General features: G+C 37.6%; 1 protein-coding gene across 6 annotated transcripts in view; it reads left to right on the forward strand.

Annotated features, from left to right (window-relative positions):
* Positions 1–17,834, forward strand: part of grik4 (glutamate receptor, ionotropic, kainate 4) — a 358,938-nt gene that overhangs the window by 151,692 nt on the left and 189,412 nt on the right. For 4 of the 6 annotated variants that reach the window (XM_015036702.1, XM_015036704.1, XM_015036699.1 and 1 more), the window contains exon 3: positions 14,036–14,169. The exons of 1 other annotated variant lie outside the window; for it this stretch is intronic. In XM_015036702.1, coding sequence (XP_014892188.1) covers positions 14,088–14,169 — 82 coding nt within the window. In that variant the 5' untranslated portion in view covers positions 14,036–14,087. Of the gene's footprint in view, positions 1–13,719; positions 13,951–14,035; positions 14,170–17,834 lie in introns of those variants that run through there. One more of the 6 variants, XM_015036701.1, reaches the window with a different exon arrangement.

A 17,834-nucleotide genomic window follows, 5' to 3' on the forward strand; every position in this document is an offset into this window, starting at 1 on the left:
AAAAAAAATTTTAAAAAAATTTTATTTTTTACGGGGTGAAAAAAAAAAAAAAGAAGAAAACAATCCCGGGGGGGGGGGGGGGGGGGGGGGGGGTTGAAAATTAGCTGGATATTTTGTAGAAATTAGTTGTAAAAAATAATAATAATAGTAAAGGACATAGGATATCTGAATCTCAGAACTGTTGCTCACAAAAAAACTGAGCAGTGCCGTAGCCAGTCGGCGCTCTGGTGTGAGCAGGCTGCCTTGCGAACCATCTGACATCAGTGGGTGTAATTTTGATGTGCATGCCCTGGAAAAGTGCCGGAGTAAGAGCACTGTAAGAGCAGCGCGTCCTTTATGTCGATGCCTTCACAACACAAAGAAAACAACCCCAAAAACCCATAGAAATCTCTATAATTGTGGTATTAAAGGGAGCTCTGGCTTATACCTCATTAGGAGAAGAGCACAGAAAGCCTTGGGGCCTTTCAGCACATGCTAGAGAGAGAGAGACAGAGAGAGGTTGAGATTGGCAGCAAGAGTGAAAGAGAAATTGACTGCTTGCTTGCAATGGGGATTAAAGCACATTGCACAAAAACATACAAAGCAACTCGCCACGTGCTGCACAAATAAAGCGCAGCTGTATTTAGACTCGGTAATTGCAGCCATGCTAATGATCCCTGTGTCTGTCCAGTTGAAAAGGTGTACTTTATCTCCTAAAAAAAGTAACTGTATGTTTTATGTACGCCATTTGTTGATAAGCACCTCGCTGTTTAATCTTTCTGCTTACTTATTATATGTGCTCTAAAACTGCATGTCTAATTGAGGAGCTGTGAATCATTATGTTCAGAAAGAGTTGTGTCCCTGTAGAATAAAAGGAAATGCCACAATGTTTGCAAAGAGAACTAAAGTAAACCAGCTTTCTAATACCATGTAAACATGGAGTTATATTACATCAAATTACACCTTTGAGTTTGTAACCGAAGTTCTTTTTTTTTTTTCTACCTATAAAATAACATTTTCATACGTATGGATGTAATAATTCCTATCAGTTTGTTAGTGGTAACTAAGTATTTTTGGGGAAAGTGGCGATAATCATTTAAAGGTTATTTTCAAAAATATATATATTTTTTTTCCTCTGGGGATGCTGATTTTTATGAAGTTTTTACAACTCTTACAAAATATCAACACTGACTTTAATCACAGCAACATAACTTAATTGGTATATTTTCATAAGCTATGCAACATTTCCATTAATTATTATCACATTGTAGTTGTACTGATTAATCAGGAGCCAGAAATTGTGTCTGATTGCTTGGTCTATATGCTTTGTTCCTGATGTAGACATGTTTGCTCCAGTCTTTGTAGCATTTTGAGTATCTATTAGCTTGGCATCCAAATAAAAAAAAATCCTCATTGGTTCCTGTGTCCTCTGTCACTTTTTTCAGTAGTTAAAACAGTTTAATCCGTTGTTAACACGTCGTAACCTGATTTTCTGAGCCGCTTTTAAACGCAACGTGAAAGCTGAGACGCTCGCGCTGGGTTTACACCTGTGCAGAGCTGCGCAGGTGTGTGTTAGAATCATTACAGCAAAACGCAAAGAACTTTGCACAGTTTCCCCCCCAAACTAACAGACTGTTGAGTAAAGCTGTTGGATGCAGGTAATATTAGCTAAAACATGACTCGCTAATACCAACACAGCACATTAACCTTATTAGCTGGTAGCTTCTAATTGCTTATGGTGAGTCTCTTTGGCTCATAGATGATTTTTAAGGTTATCTGTATAAAATGCTCCCTTGGGGTGAACATGCTTTGTAGTTGTGAAACTGCTTTTTTTAGCAGTTGTCTGTTTTTTCACATATCTTTTTTGAACATTATGTATACTGTCTGATATCCAATAGAATGTGTTTCAGCAAAGCAACACTGTCAACAGCTGAAATTCTTTGATTCAGACACGATAAGACGAGCCTTCCTGACAGCTGTAAGCTCCGAGTTTGAGCCTTGCTTATCCCAAGACGTTCTCTGCTCATTATTATTTCCCCCACGTGGCTTTCCTTCCCGTTCAATCTTAAGCATCAATGACTTTCTTCATTCTCCACCTTCCCCCTCTTAGTTTTTCTACGCTCCATTAGTATTTGTGCACTACATTGGTTCTAAAACCACACACAGGCATAAACACCTGGGCGACAAACACACCTTGCAGTTTGACCCATACATCTGTTTAACTAGAGCGACAAGCTGTTGCGATTTGGAGGGACATTGATTTCAAAATCAAGTTTGCTTCCCTCCAGTGCCTTTTTGCCAACTGGGAGCTGGGGCTGCCTAAATCTGCCAAGGAACAGCTTTTCGGGCCATGGCGCCTGTTTGTCCGTGGCTTACATTTCTGCCTCTCTCACTTTCTCCTCTCTCTGTTGCTCCTGGTGATGCAATGTTTTACAGTGAGACTGAGAATGCATTTTACCCACGAGTGTCTTTCAGAGTCATTTTGTATGCCGTGTACTACGCAATACACACACAAATCAGGAACAAACCTGTTTTAGTTCTTTCTATGCATATGAAAACACTTATTTTGTTAGGTCTAGGTAACAGACTGAGTTTAACAAGTTCATCAGGGGAAAATAAAAATGTACCGGTAGTTATTTGAGAAAATATGGGAGAGGGCAAGCATGTCTTGTTCACTTTTTCTATCTTTTCTTTTCCCATCATCTACTGAAGAAATGCTGATTTCTTCAACTCCATTGTCCACTTGTTGGGTCACCCTCTCTGTGCAGTTTCACTGGGCACCTGGAGGAAATTCAAACTTTAATCAGAAGCGATTGTACGATCGCATTGGCTCATTATAGCTGATTTTGTACGGTTTATTGAGAGCCTACCTGTGCGAGATTACACTGCAACGTGTTCGGATGTGATAGAATGCTGGATTGTTTTTAAAATAATTGTGAATTAATGTCAATCCGATGCTGCGTACTGAAAGCCTTTCATATAATGTCAAATGACAACCCCAAACGTTAATGCATTTTATTGGGATTTTTTGCAATAAACCAAAGAAAGTTAAAAAAAAAAAAGCCATTTTGAAGTGGAAGGGAAATGATTACTGGCTTTCAAGTTTCTTTTGAAGTACTTTGACAAACTCGTTTTCTTTTTACAGAAAATATATTTTACTCCAGTATTTTTTTCAGACATAAAATGTATTTTTTATTTCTGGGGGGGAAAAAAAGACATTTTTTTCCAGAAATGAAATGTTTGACAGGTCATATGTGGTTTGATTTGTGGCCTGAATTGAGCTCACCCTCATAAGTGAATTATCCTTGAAAATTATTAGTCTTTTTTTTTTTTTTTCAGTTATTCTAGCCAACATTTTGGTGAAAAAAAAAAAATAAGTTGCTGCTTTAGAAAAGATCTGTGGAAGACGCTTTAATGTTGAAGTCTTATGTTGGTGAATATGTTTTTTATTCTGCTTTATGGATCATTCAGCTTATTTTGTAGAAAGGCGAAGCATTGCTCTCTTCGTATCACTGTGTTGCACCACAGGACCCAGAAGAGCCCAAAGCAAGGCTGGAGTGAAATACATGTTGACATTTCCAAGTGGTTCTGAAAGATTGTCCTGTGGACAAATAATGCTTTTTGGTTGCATGAGCTCAATGTTTGTTTCCGAGAAAAACACTCACAGAGAGAAATTGCTGAGGCACACACGTGAAGACGGTGCTGGACTCAATGAGGAAAAAAAAAAAAAACATTTAGGCGTACATGACACACACAAAAAATAAAAATACAGGTCGGTGACATTGCATGCTCCTCATCTACCTTTTTAAAAGTTAGAAGATATTTTATTTTGTCTGTTACTAGTTAGCCTTGGTAGAAGAATTTTGTCTTTCAATTTTGCTTCTTTTTTTCCTTAAGTTACATAAAATTAATGAAGATGGAACTTGTAAAGTTGCAAAAAATTGACAACGGCTTGATTTTTATAGCAGTGATTAAATGAAAATGTAGTGAAGCCTATTGCCACGGCCATTGCTTAGACTGACAACAGAGAGTCAATTTGTAGGGTTTTCTGGCATACAGAGACCAATAAAAAGGTCTAAAAAGTGCAAAGAGTGGTTAAATGTAAGTGAAGAGTCTTTACTGTCTTGACCCTTTTTCTTAATGATGTCTGCTGTCCCACTTTTGCATACAAGACATCAACCTGTGGGGAAAGTCCAGTTTAAAGCTGTGTACCCATCTTTTCTCTTCTGTGCTCTCGGCTGGTTACAATTTGGTGGCGTCCAGCTTCTTTTTGTTTTTAGAAACGGCGGCAGGTTCACGTTGGTGTCTGAGGAATTCACACACAGTTTCTAATTTCCAGTGTTCTGATCTTTGAGCCAGTGTATCACTTTTGTCTTGAATTGGTGAAAATAAACGGCTCATCGTCAAATAGCTCCACTAGATATAAATATTATGCACTTTGCATGAAAATGACAAGTTTTTCCTGATTTAAAAAAATAAGACCGTGGGAGGGCGTCTCTTTTTTTTTACATCACAGAAATCCCCTTCACTGCTGACTTTATGTACAACTATTGACAGGAGGATCATACAGAGTACAGATGACTAAATCAATTAAATGAAAACTCCCATCCGAGTATCGTCTCTAACTCGATGCATCTCGCAATCTGTGAGCCGACAGTGTGCTGCCGAATTATAAACCAGAGCACATCTGGTGAGCAGTTCATCCTCCAGATCAACATCAAAACCCTGAGACATTTGATTGCTCGCAAAGGTAAACTGACTTTTTTTTTTTTTTTTTTTTTTTTGCTATATATTGATTTGGAAGTTGTTTAATGGGGAAAAAATATTGGTGATATTTCTGAAGTAGCACCACAAAGTCAGTGATTTTAATTGCAAAAAAAAAACGCAAAGTAAATAGAAAAATCTCAGAAGGGCTGAGATACATTTTCCATGTTAGACGTGTTGAACTGAAAGGGTTAAGTAGCACACACAGTGCAATGCTATGCAAACTACAAGTCCTGCAGCCGTGCAGCTTTCACACCAGTGGAGAACCTCACAAAAAGAGTTCAACTTTTTGTTTCTGAGAAGTTGAACTCTGAGATTGGGTTTCAAAATGCTCCGGTGTCCGATTGCAGTCGTCAGTGACGTAAACGAACAGCTTGACACTAACAAAATGTTACGGTTTCGCTGAAAACCTTCTCCTTGTGAACGGACCATTAATTGAAATACTCTCACACCCACTTCCTGCCTGCACCTCTGTAGTCGTGGTAACGCTGTTCATCGGGATCTCTGTCCGTAACAGAGAATGTGCAGTGCAGCTGAAGCTCTCACTTTTGACCTCTCTCAGTGATCTGTAATCTATTTAGCTAAATTGTTTTTACCGTCTCTGCCTTTGAGGCGTTATTTTCATCAGGCGTTTTGTTTGAGGTGGTCATTGTTAGATGACAATAGTTTAGAGAATGTCTCCCTTTATTGCCATCCTGAAAGTGATTTCAGCTACAAACTTCCACAGCTTCAAATGTGCTTGGTAATGTGTCTATGCTGTCTGGCCAAAAACACAGTGAAACAGGGTTTCTTATCACTGCACAATAAGCTACCCACAAAAAAAGAGGCACAGACAAACATGTTTTGTTTTGGGGTTTTTGGGGGGGAGTTTTTTGGTTCGCTGCTCAAACTTTCTGTCTCTCCCGACTCTGCAGACAATAAAGTCAAAGCTAATAAGATGATTGTCTGGGCTCTTACTCTATTATGACAACTCGCGCAGTCACAAGCATTGCAACATGCAAGGCTATAATGTGAAAGGAGAAATGATTGCCTTGTATAATAATGAGTTTGAAGGACAATACAGCTCAGCCTGCGGCTGTAGTTCCACATGCGCTTGCAGTTTAAGCACAATATCATCTCACAATTCATGAAGTCGTGTTATTAAAACCATTACTAACCTCGCCCAATACATATCATATATCCCCTTATTATTTGCCACCATGTGGGAGCTTATATTAGCAAGACATAATTATTTCTTTTTATATATATATAATGGAATTACTACACAAAGTGGTGTGTTGATGCATGCCTAATTGTCCTTGGAGTGAAATGGGATGTGATATTAATAAAAGCTACTTTGATTTATTTATTTTTTTTTCAGCTGCATAATGGACCAAATGTCAGTCCTACGATGATCTGTAACAGCCTATATTTAGAATTAAAACCATAGTTTGACAATACTTCTAAAATAATCTTTTGGTATTTGTTTGCAGCTTCAGGCTCTGGGATCGGACTGATTTCTACACAATAACAAAGATATTCAGCTTAATGATGAGCAGCACAGTAGATACCTGTGTTGCAGCTAAACACAGTAGACAAATTGTAGAAAGAGAATAATTGCAAACACTGTCCATTAGAAACAACATGTCATGTTGATGCTACATGAATTGAAGGCTTTCGATCACACAGCTGGTTCTGTCTGAAAACAGTTGCTGCTGAAAGACAAAAGATCTTGGGGTGAAAAACAAAGACGAAACGATTTGAGAATGTTTTAGACATAGTAGGGATGGGTAATAAATCATTTAGAATATCACAATAAGCACATTATCCATACCGGCAGGAAATATGTCAGAGTTTTTAGTAATTTAACTGAACTCTAATCCAGAACCGCACAGCATTCTGGGGAATGTGGGCAGAGGAAAGGCTCAACCTCAGCAACCCAACAGAGCAAAGTGTGTGGCATCAGCTAACTCTCTCACTCTTTGGTAACCTAGCAACAACCTGCTGAGTCACTTGTGCATCAGCAATTCAATGTTTAACCGCCATATAACTTAACTGCTTTAAAAAAAAAAAAAAAAGCACAGTGTGTGGAGTGAAAGGAGAAAATGAGTCCAACAACTCCAGAGGAAACTGGATAAAACGGGAAAAGTTACATCACCAATTTGGCAGAATTTCAGGTATTTAAAACAAAAATTAATTGTGTAATGACTGATCTGAAAATATATCATAAAATATCACCTTCAGGCACAGATGAAATTACTCTACATATTAATTAAAAGTCATAATGACTTAACTGCTTTAATAAAATCACAACCCCATAAAGACTTCTCATATAGAGAAACTTTTCAGGAAAATACAAAATAATGTATCAAAACCAGCTCAAATAATTAAAGTTGTTGCAATTCTAGGTTATTGTTTTATGTTCTGACTCAGTAAAAGATATGACAGTGTTTGTATTTAGCTGTTTAGATTAATAGTAATGTTTCTGTAACATTTCAGTCACTGTTCAAAACAGCTGGAGTGTTTTGTTTTAAGACCTACCCTTGCAAAGTCCAGTCGTCGCCATGGTTTTATAGCAAATATTAACTTACTACCAAGCATGCACTTAGTGCTCGAACTGTACGAAAATCCCAAATCATGACCCGTTACTATAGCAAGTTGCTTCATGGTCCAGAAAACAAAGCTGTCTTAAGACTTCTGGTGTGAGAATAAACCAAGCATGAACAATATTGTAAATATGTTTTTCAGTTAGGTTTTTTTTTTTTTTTTTTTTTCGCTTTCTGTTGCAACACTTTCACAACCAACATCACCTCAAGGCAACCAACCAAAAAAAAAAAATAATAATTCCCTGCAGTTTATTCAGGCAGATTCAAAGTTAACTTCATACATTCCTGTTCAGCTGGGTTGTCGTCATAGTTGGCGTCCGTCGTGTGGACAGTGTGTTTCCACATATTCTCCCTGTAGGTCATGTGGCTGCCTCGACATCAGGCCGTTTCCATCGCACTTGTACTGCTCCTGACAGCAGGACCGCTGAGATTAAGTGTTAATAAAAAAGGTTTGTTTACTGCTGGGAGATGTTGGTAGAAGTCACTCAGGCTGTGACCATCCAATTTACCCTGAAGGGGAAACACTCGAGTCGTTGCAGAAAGCCAAACAATTAGGCCGAACGTGATATTTCCATGTACAAATAGCTCTTCAATCTCCATTGGGTGCATTAATACTTTCAATATGCCACTCTTTTTAAGCTTGCCGCAAATATCCAACGCAGGAATACGCATTTCGCATGCCCGTTAACTCTGCGGCTTTTGGCAGACAAAAACGTTCCCAAACATTGGTCATACATCACTCATTTCCATCTGCAACTTGCTTTTGCACCAGTTCTGAGAGTCCCAATGCAACAGCACATGAATATATGCAAATACATGAGTCTCATTATGCGTCTGACTTGCCTTCGGTTCAGACTGTCATTTTTAATGGTCCACTCGCAGCTGAATTAACTGAGTGTCTCATGAGTGATTGACAGCTTTGACATTTGGATTGTGTAAACAATTGCTTTGACGAGGCATGTCAGGCTGCCGGATCAACCTGCTCTGGCAGTCGTCGTCGATCCTCTCTATGGTTGCCACATTGACAGAGGACAGACTCGTTTTTCTCTCTGGGTTGTCAAACCAAGCTAAGGCCTCTAAAGTATTCCACTTTGCTATTATTTTAATAAGTTTTTTTTTTTTTTTTTTTTTGGGAGAGATTTTAAATTATGAAAATATTCTTCCTAATATTAGAAAACTTGCTTTTCATACTGTAAATAGCTGTAAGACATCTTTCTGGGGCATTTAACAGGAAAAGCTTAGTCTGCTTATACATCACTGTAAACTGAACTAAAATGGAGAAGAAAGTAGTTATATCCTGGACTAAAAACACTTTTTATTGGCATCGGATATCTTATAATTAAGGGAGAAACACAAAAGTAGATAAAGGCATGTGCTGAAAGGCAGACGTGATAGAACTGAATTTCAATTGGACTTAATTTTGACTTTTTGATATTTGAAGTAGATTCTTGAATTTTTTTATTTATTTTGCATAGTGCCTTGCGGTAAGTGATGCTGTCAGCTGAAAGCATACAAATCGTCTCAAAATATGAGGGAAGAATGCTTGCTTTTCTGAATTTTTATGTTAAAACTACTGATTCTCTTAGCTACTTGGCTAATTGTTTGTAGTGGGTTTGTAGTGGGTTTTATTGTTCGAAGTGAAAATCCAGCAGAAATGCCCTGGGTTTGAATCTTTCTGTATGGAGTTTGCATGTTCTCTCTGCGTACTCCGGCTTCCTCCCACAGTTCTAAAACGACTTCAAAACATAGGACCAGGAACTCCTCCAACACTGCAAAATTAAGCGTGTGTAGATGATAAATAAAACCTGTATTAACGACAATTCAGACTTTAAAACAATGGCCAGTAAGAAGGAATCCGGCATCATCAAATCAGTTTATGTGTGTGTTTTGGAAGTTCTGCCCATCAGCTCCTTTTTTAAGTCTTTTTTTTTTTCTGTCTGAAAGCTTCCTGTGTTTTATGCAGTTGATTCTGCAACCTTCCCTCGTAAACAGAAACTCGGTTGAAATGTTCAACACTGCAAAAGCATCTAAATGATGCACATTCTGTTATGAACTGCCGTAACATTAACATGTTGTGTCTTTTTCTGTCCATTTTGGACAGAAAAGGGTAAATGAAATGGGCGAGCAAACATTGTGTCTTTATTTTCCTTGAAGTGAAAACAAAAAAGCAAAGTTTTGACTTTGATTATTTGCAGCTGTATATAACTGAGGCATGTCATCTACAGACAAAAACCGAGGTGAACGTGTACAAACTAGCATCTCATGTGATTCCCCCTGTTTTTTCCCCGCCTAGCTCCGTCTTTATTAATTCTGCCTTGGTCCGGTAAGAGAAAATAGATCAATCTGTGTTTGCCTTTCTCAGATGAGAAGCTAAAAATGAAATTGACATAACTGATTTTAGAGAGCTGAGAAATGAGGGCAATGATTCAACCTGGCTTTCATTTTACTTCTGCATTGAACGAAATGGAATTTGTGCTTCAGTCTTTCATTGAGGAGCTATTAGTGGTTCAGCTTGCACTCCGTCAAAAAGCTGACAAGGTCTTTGTCTTTAACTCTGTGCTGATGATGCTTTTAATCAACACTGATTAGTCTCAATAATAGAATGTAAACCTGATTTTAATTTATTTCCTGTTTCTCTTGATTGCAGTTAATAGTACTAGTTTGTAGAGGTAATAAAGCCATTAGTGGGCAATAAACTAGAAGCAGGGATTTGATTTTGTAATTAGTCAGTAAAACATCCATTTGTTTGATCTCAGCAGTCCAACAAAATATTCTTTGCTCTACATTCCTCATATGTCGACAGCTCTGCTTTCAGGCTCTGCTCTCGTCTGATCAATAAATCTGAAAGGTACTATGAAACGAGGATTGATCAGCCGTCACATCACACCCCCGCCCTCTTTGACGCGTCTTAGGTAATAGATAAAAATATTAATCTCCTCCGGTTATCACATGTTCACCTTACGGCTTTTTTTTTTTTTCTAATCATTTTTTTATTCTTATTAAATATGTAGCAGTTCCAGTCTGTATGAAAATCTGGGAAGCCATTTTCTTGGTACGCTGCTTTATTTGCTTTTTATTGATAAAAACAGTTGAGCACAAACTAATATGCAGCATTATAAAAACTTTGCAGACGAATATTTACGACATAAATCTGTTAAATTTTTACATATTACCAAATGACAATATATGTCATCTTAAGGCTCTAACAGATTCATATTATAGGCACTTGCATAGAATTTAATTGTGGTTCAACTCTGTTCACACTAAAATAATTCAAATACGTAGATTAACGAGCTGTTCATGTTCGTGCAGGCAATTTTTAATCATAAAAGCAAGTAATGCTTCAGTTGCAAAAATCACCGTGCTACTTAACTTCATGCCAAAACCATAAATCATGACATGTTTTTTTCTGTAACATGATATAGTGTCTATATTTATTTGATGGTATTTTCCCCTGGTGCCCCAATAAACAAGCATCGGATGTAAGACACTATGGTAAACATCTACTTACTGTAGATGAAAAAAAGAATCACTACAGTCATTTTTTTAACTATAATGTTATATCTTGGCAGTAGCCTACATTACATCATCATCTTATTCTGAACCACAAGTTTACAAAGAAGAAATTCAGTATCTATAAAAGGTCCTGTCGACTGATATTTGACAAACTCTCTTGAGTTTTGGAGTGAGTTGATAATGTTGTATATATTACCTAACCAGGATCTCATTTTTCACCTTCGTATTTAAAGAAAAAAAGCATTGAGAATCGACAGATTAAAACATTTTGATAAACGACGGCATTTGAATTATAAAAAATAAAAATGCGTCACAATGTATGAAACATGGCCTGCCTAGATTAAATTTGTGTCTGCTTCTTTGGTCAAAGTTTGAGTACCAAATATATCTCTAGCTTCTGGTATTAACTTAGCAGCTAAAGTTTGATGGTATCTTATGTTTGAACAAACATGCTGACACTTTCTTACAACTCGCAACATTCACATCAGTTCTTTATTTCATCCTGTAGAAGAGCTGCAGTAATGTCTGTTCAGGTTCTTGGGCAGGATTTTGCCGTCTTTCTGTTTCAAGAGACTTTAAGATGTCCGTCGTCCTCCAGTAAATTTCCTCACTCTGTTTGGAGAGCTCAGAAGAAGCTAGATGTTTCTTGTGTTTTCTTTGTACAATGTAGGAAGGTTTTTCTAGCATGGTCTTTGAAAATAGCACATCATCACTTTCTGGACGTTAGACCCTCAAAGCTCGGTTCACTCTAACTACTGATTAAGCACTGATTATTGGATGAAAATCCCTGCAGTGTCCTCTTTATTTCATCCCCAAGGTGTTCTGCTCGGTTGAGGCCGGGCCAGTCGAGTTCTTCCACACCAAACTCCTCCCTCTGAGAGCCTTTTAAAGTTTATCTTTTGAATTTGATTGGTTTTTATTATTGACCCTGAGGAGTCGATCCAATACTGCATGCTGACTAAAGTCTCTGGGAAACAACTTATTAGCACTAAAAGTTGTTATCCCTGGTTACTTGTAATGAAGTCTTAAAGAGCAAATTTGGCTTCAGCTTTCTTAGGCTGACTTTTTGTCTGTAGACGCAACTAATTCATCCTTTCACTTTGCTGATTATTTTTTGTTTGCTGCAGAAGCAGGAGTTGTTTGAAAATGATCAAATGAAGTGCTGGAATAAATAAAATAAAATAAAAAGTGGAAAAGTCCAAAAACATATAAATATATGGCACTGTACATAATTTTTATTTTGCAAAGATATGAATTCTTGGCACAGATTTAAGATGCTGGGCAATCATCCAACAGAAACTGTTTTTTCTGTACGAGAAATATCCATGTAATTTGCATTACCCATGGTCCAGATTAGTCTAAATTATTTTAACCTTTTTAAATGGATGTAAGAAGCAAGGTAATAGTTACTGAAATCATTTTCGTAATATCAGAAGGTTGTTGTCTCATCTGCAAAGTCAGTTTTTCCTAAGATTTTAAATCTGACAAAGTAAAGCTCCTAAAGTAAGTTATGCTTTTGATCCTGATCATACAAATTCGGCTGCTGTTTTTCATGCAGCGTGCCTCAACGCAGTGTTTCTTCCGCACTTTGTTCCCCTGAATGTCGGGCTGGAATCCAGGTCTAGCTGATCATGGCAAAACCCTTTCGGCGCCATCTCAGGCCACGTCACGAAGCTCACATTATTCGCTCCAGGGCACGTCTTCTCTGTCAGAAGATCTTAATCAAATAAGCGTCTTTTTGAAGGGATGTAAAGCCAGATTGAGACTCGGCAGCCTATGGATGTGGGTTTTTGTCAGTAAACAAAGAAGATTAGAAGTCAAGTTGTTGTTATTTGAAGAAAGTTGTTCTGAATTAAAGAGTCTTTGTGTTGCCGTAACTGAGTGATGTGAACAGGATTGGTGTGTCGATGCAAATGTTCTGAAAATTTGTTCTTTTTTCTTTTTTTCTTTTTTCTTTCAAATTTAGAAAGACAACTACTTCAAAAGCATATAATATCTCCCCGGTATTACCATGATTCCCTGCAGTAAAATTGTTTTATTGATTAGTCTCAAATTATTTCTTCTTTTCTGCAACCACGTATTTTTAATTAAAGTTTTCATTCTTACCATAATATCGATCCCACTGGATTAACAAAACAGCAAAACGGATTGAAAACATTCAGTCTTTGACATTTTACCACCGTGGGTGATTAATTCAGAGATGTGGCCTTTTTTTTAACCTGACACGTCATGGTTTCATGTTTTTAGTTTTTTAATCAGACATGCTGACATGTAAAATTAATTTCCGTAATCTTCATCTTGTGTCGGTGGAGAGGCATCTGAGAAGGGAATTGGACTGAAACAACAAACCAGTAAGGCGCAGAGTGTCATGGAAACAAAAATAACCATAACTATCCGAAGTGGTTCAGTATCTAAAATGTCACAACACAATATAACTCTGCAAATGAAGTTATTTGAAAATAATAAAATATGTGAATGCAAGAGTTATGCCGTTTTCTGTATAAAGAAATTGAGAGATTTTCCACTTAATAAAAGAAGATGACACATTGCTGTGTAATAATGTAATAGGTACAGGTACATATTAATACATCAGAAGCTGAGAAAAATCAAATATCTTTCAGTAATTGACTATAAAAAGTGAAAATAATTCTCTAGAGATTCATTTTTTTAATCTTCTACTGACACTCAAGGTTTATGAGAAACTGAATTCTGGGTTTTTATTAGCAGCAACATGCAAACGAACAGAAGCAAATGCTTGAAATATGTGGCTCTTTGATTAAATTATTGAAATAAAAAAAAAAAGTTTTTTAAAATTATTCCATCAGTGACACTTATTTGGACACATTTAGTTAAAATATTTAGTTTTTAAATCTCGTAAAACATGTTCGTAGGAACCGAACAAACTTCACTCACTGGAATTTTTACTGTCAAAAAAAAAAAAAAAAAGAACATTATCATCCTTCTCGTATACAAACTGCACTAATTCCCTCACCGATGCAAATAGAAAATGAGATCAGCAATCTCATTTCAACTGCAACAGGCTTCAGCTTCACTTTGCAGCACTTTTGCTGTCAGCGTCTCCAGCAGATTCCCGACATGTGTCTCAGTAGGACATTAAGAGAACGACTGCGCTTGTTTCACATCCTGTCAGATGCCATGAATGCTTCAGTGTTGCTCTCTGTATGTTTTAGGTGGCTGTGACAGGGGCACACCTGGGGCAGGACCCATGAGGAGTCATAGAAGATGCTCACAGCCTGGGCGCTTCTGCTCTTCTTAGCCATGTGGGTGAGAAGCACCTCTGGTGGCCCGCTCTCCTTCAGGATAGGTAAGCCGCAGAACAAAATTGCAATCATGTATTTCCTAGCATCGGTCGTCGGGGATTTTTATGTGATGGACTAAGAGCAAGTAGGTGGAAGTGGAAGAAAAAAAACAAAAACAAATGTGGTTCTCAAATGTTTTTGCAAGTAAAAATCTTAGAAAGTGGTATGAATTTGTGTTCTGGCCAGTGTATCAATATTTTATAGACCTGCGTTTTGCTGCGACTCCTTTGGGATTTTGTCTCTGCCAGCTTTGGACATATAGATTCTGAAGTTTCTTTATTTCTCTTTGCAACATAGCCAAAGTTCAGTCAGACTGGATGGGACGGTGTATGTCAGCCAGGCCTGTTACAATAACACATTTTTACTAAACTATAAATGGTCAGAAATTGACAGTAACGCTGTTATTTCGAGACTGTTTTTAAGTCATATGTTGATAATGGCATGAGAATAAGACTAATGAACCATAATTTTATACGGAACCCGGAGATATTTTATATATCCGAAATAAAAACGCAAACACCAAAGACAATAAATAAAACAAAAATGAAAAACGCACATAACCACATTCATTAATAACATGGATTATGAAGTCTGTGTAAACAAAATTGCCCTTCAAAAAAAACATTAATCATCAGAATGGAAACTATAGGCCTCATCTTAATTTATCCTGCAGTTAACTGATTTAATTAATAGCTTATCGCTTAATGTCAACATACATTTTTAAGTCTTGTCACTGATTCTGAATTTAATTTATGTCTTGACCTTGACTGGTTCATTCTGGTAGATGTTTTAGTCTAAATCATTTCATTGTAGCCCGGGCTGCATGGTTATGGTTGCTTTTTCTTCTAGAGGATAAACGTTTGCTCTGGTCTGAATAAAGTCGTTTGCAGCCTCCAACAGATTTTCCTCCAGTATTGGTGTATTGGTGTGGTTTTAGCCCCGCCTGTCCTCCCCGACATCTTGGACCAGCTTCCCGATTCCTGCTGCAGATAATGCATCCCCACAGCATGATGCTGCAGCCACCATGGGTTTTAATTTCCAGGGATATTGTTTTGTTTGGTTTTGCTTTGTATGCTGATGTTGGCTATTGGACTGGAGAACCTTCCTCCAAATGTTTGCTTTCACGCTTTGTTTCAGTGAGCAGTAAGTTTCAGTGAGCAGTAAGTTTCTTCTTGCCACTCAACCATAAAAGCCAGATTTGTGGAGTGCATGACTAATAGTTCAAATTACCTTGATGATGGATTTTGTTAGGCGGTATTACAGTAAAAGGCTGAATACAAATGAATGCCAATATTTTAGAATTTTTTATATAAACAAAACTGAAAGCATGGATCTTTTTTTTTTCACTTCACACATATGCACTACTTTGTTAGTCTGTCACCTAAAATCCTAAAAAAATACATTATTTGTGGTTCTACCATGAAAAAGAGTCGACTTCAAGGTGTATGAATACTTTTGCAGGAGCCTTTTAAGAGGGACAATTAGGCACGTGACCAGCAAAAACTTTCCCTTGATGGATAAATGACTGAGCAGCAAACTGAGTTGTTGATGACATTAAAGAATAAACTTTAAGGCTTCTTTCAAGCAGCCTGTCTCGTACACCTCACCAGACGTTAACTGTCTCATTGTGAAAGGAAAAACAGCTTTAAAGAAAATATCTCAAAAGCCACATGGGAGACTGCGTACTTCTGTATTTTGCTCAAAACGTGTTGAAGAAAAATTTCATGAAGACGTCAGAAAAGTGTGTCAAAGTGAGATTTCTGTGACATGCTCTTCCTCTCCGAATCTGAACCGCTTCACTTAATGAGATATATTTTCAAAGCTTGGGAGCCAAAACAAACTTTTCAGTTTGAGGAAACTTCAGACGTTGAATATATGGTCTTTACCACGGAGCATTGGCGTTTTAGCAGATACCTCCTTTAAGTTTAATTTTGAATGTTTAATGCAGTGGTGTTTATTAAGTCTACAGAAACAATCTTTGTTTCCTGGAAACCACAATCTTTTTTGTTTTATTCATATTTTTATTTTATTGTTTTCTAAACTATTCAGAGCAAGGGCATCCAGATATTTTCTGAAGCCACATCTGGTCCAGAGACACACTTGGATATCTCATACTTGAGCGATGGAGAAAAAGTACTAGACCGTCGCTCCGTGGCCCAAATATATCTCGTCAGATAAAAGCACATTTTGCAATTAATTCATTAGTTAAGGTCCAAAAATCTAAAAGAAGAGTGGAGAGACACAGAATCAGATTTGCATTCAGTGTAAAGTTTCATCGGTCAGGGAGCACCGTCATCTCGTGGTCCAACGTCTCATTCAAGTCCAACTCTGCTGTCCATCAGGAAATACTCGAGCACCTCACGCTTCCCCTTGCTGACCAGCTTTCTGGAGAAGCTGATTTCATTTTCCAGCTGGCCTTGCCATCTGCTTACTAAAGCACAATATCTGCTTTTGTGACCATCGTTGTGCTTGATTGGTCTGCAAACCGGCCTGACCTAAACCCCACAGGAGATCAATGTGGTATTGTTAAGAGGAAGATGGGAGGCACCGGGGCCAACGATGCAGATAAGCTGAAGACCACTGTTAAAGCAACCGGGTCTGTTTACTGAGACAGAGCCGTATTTGCCCTTGACCGTGTATGAATTGGTTTAGATAATGCATCATTTTCAGAACCGGGCTGTATGTAGAGAACAAATATCTGATGCAGTGTGACTAAGACTTCACCTGGCAAAAGCTTGAGCGAGTGTTCATCTATGTTTCTAATTTGGCTTTAGTGGAAAGACATGTGCATCGCCTATAGAAAGAGTAATGGAAAGATTAAGATACATTTTCAGAATAAGCTTCGTTCTGCAGAGAGCAGAGTTTGCTCCCGGCTTCTCTGGGGCCTTGTAGATCTAACCTACAAGAACCCAAGGTCACACACAAAAACCAAATATCACAAGATGATGATAACTCCTTTAATCAAAACTTAAACTTAACAGAATGACACTTACTGAATCCAAAAATGCACATTTTGAGGATTTCATTATCCTCTTCCTGATACCTTACTTGATTTTGTTTAATCAAATAAACAAAATCTTCCCATGAGGACATGTAAGACGTCTGTTTCAGGTGTTGCCTTAAAACGCATCCAAATGTGTGTCTCAGATTAACTCATGTTGTGATGCAAAACACAAAAAACACTATCTTGTTATTTTGCTCATGAACATGGGTTGAAAAATATAGAAATAATTGTGGAAATTCCAGCCAACCTAAAACATGAATGATAGTTTGACTTACTGCTAGAGAAGGAAAAAAAATATTTTTCTTGACTTACAGTGCTCATGATTCATCCATCTGTGCAATTTGCAGATGCCTGAAGATTTCTAGCATAAATAGCTTGGGAATGACTAATCAGGAAGGAGATGGGTTCTGTGCCCTGGAAATGGACATTTTATTGGTATGAAATGTGTACATCCACCCTAAACCAAACATAAAATACCATGTAAAGATGCATAAGCCAGGAAGTGAAAGCCTGAACACAAGCAGGTCACCAAATGGACAATACAAGACATACCAGCAATTTAGTTGCAAAGTGACATAAGGACGAAAAAGGCAATATCTCGGAGAGGCCATCATAAAACTCTGGTCTCAGTTCCATAGATAATGTTTGGGCAGAGTTGAAAGGTAT

This window comes from Poecilia latipinna, unplaced genomic scaffold, assembly GCF_001443285.1.
Source record: "Poecilia latipinna isolate Pla-1442-1.1 unplaced genomic scaffold, P_latipinna-1.0 Scaffold376, whole genome shotgun sequence".
Taxonomy (NCBI): Eukaryota; Metazoa; Chordata; class Actinopteri; order Cyprinodontiformes; family Poeciliidae; genus Poecilia; species Poecilia latipinna.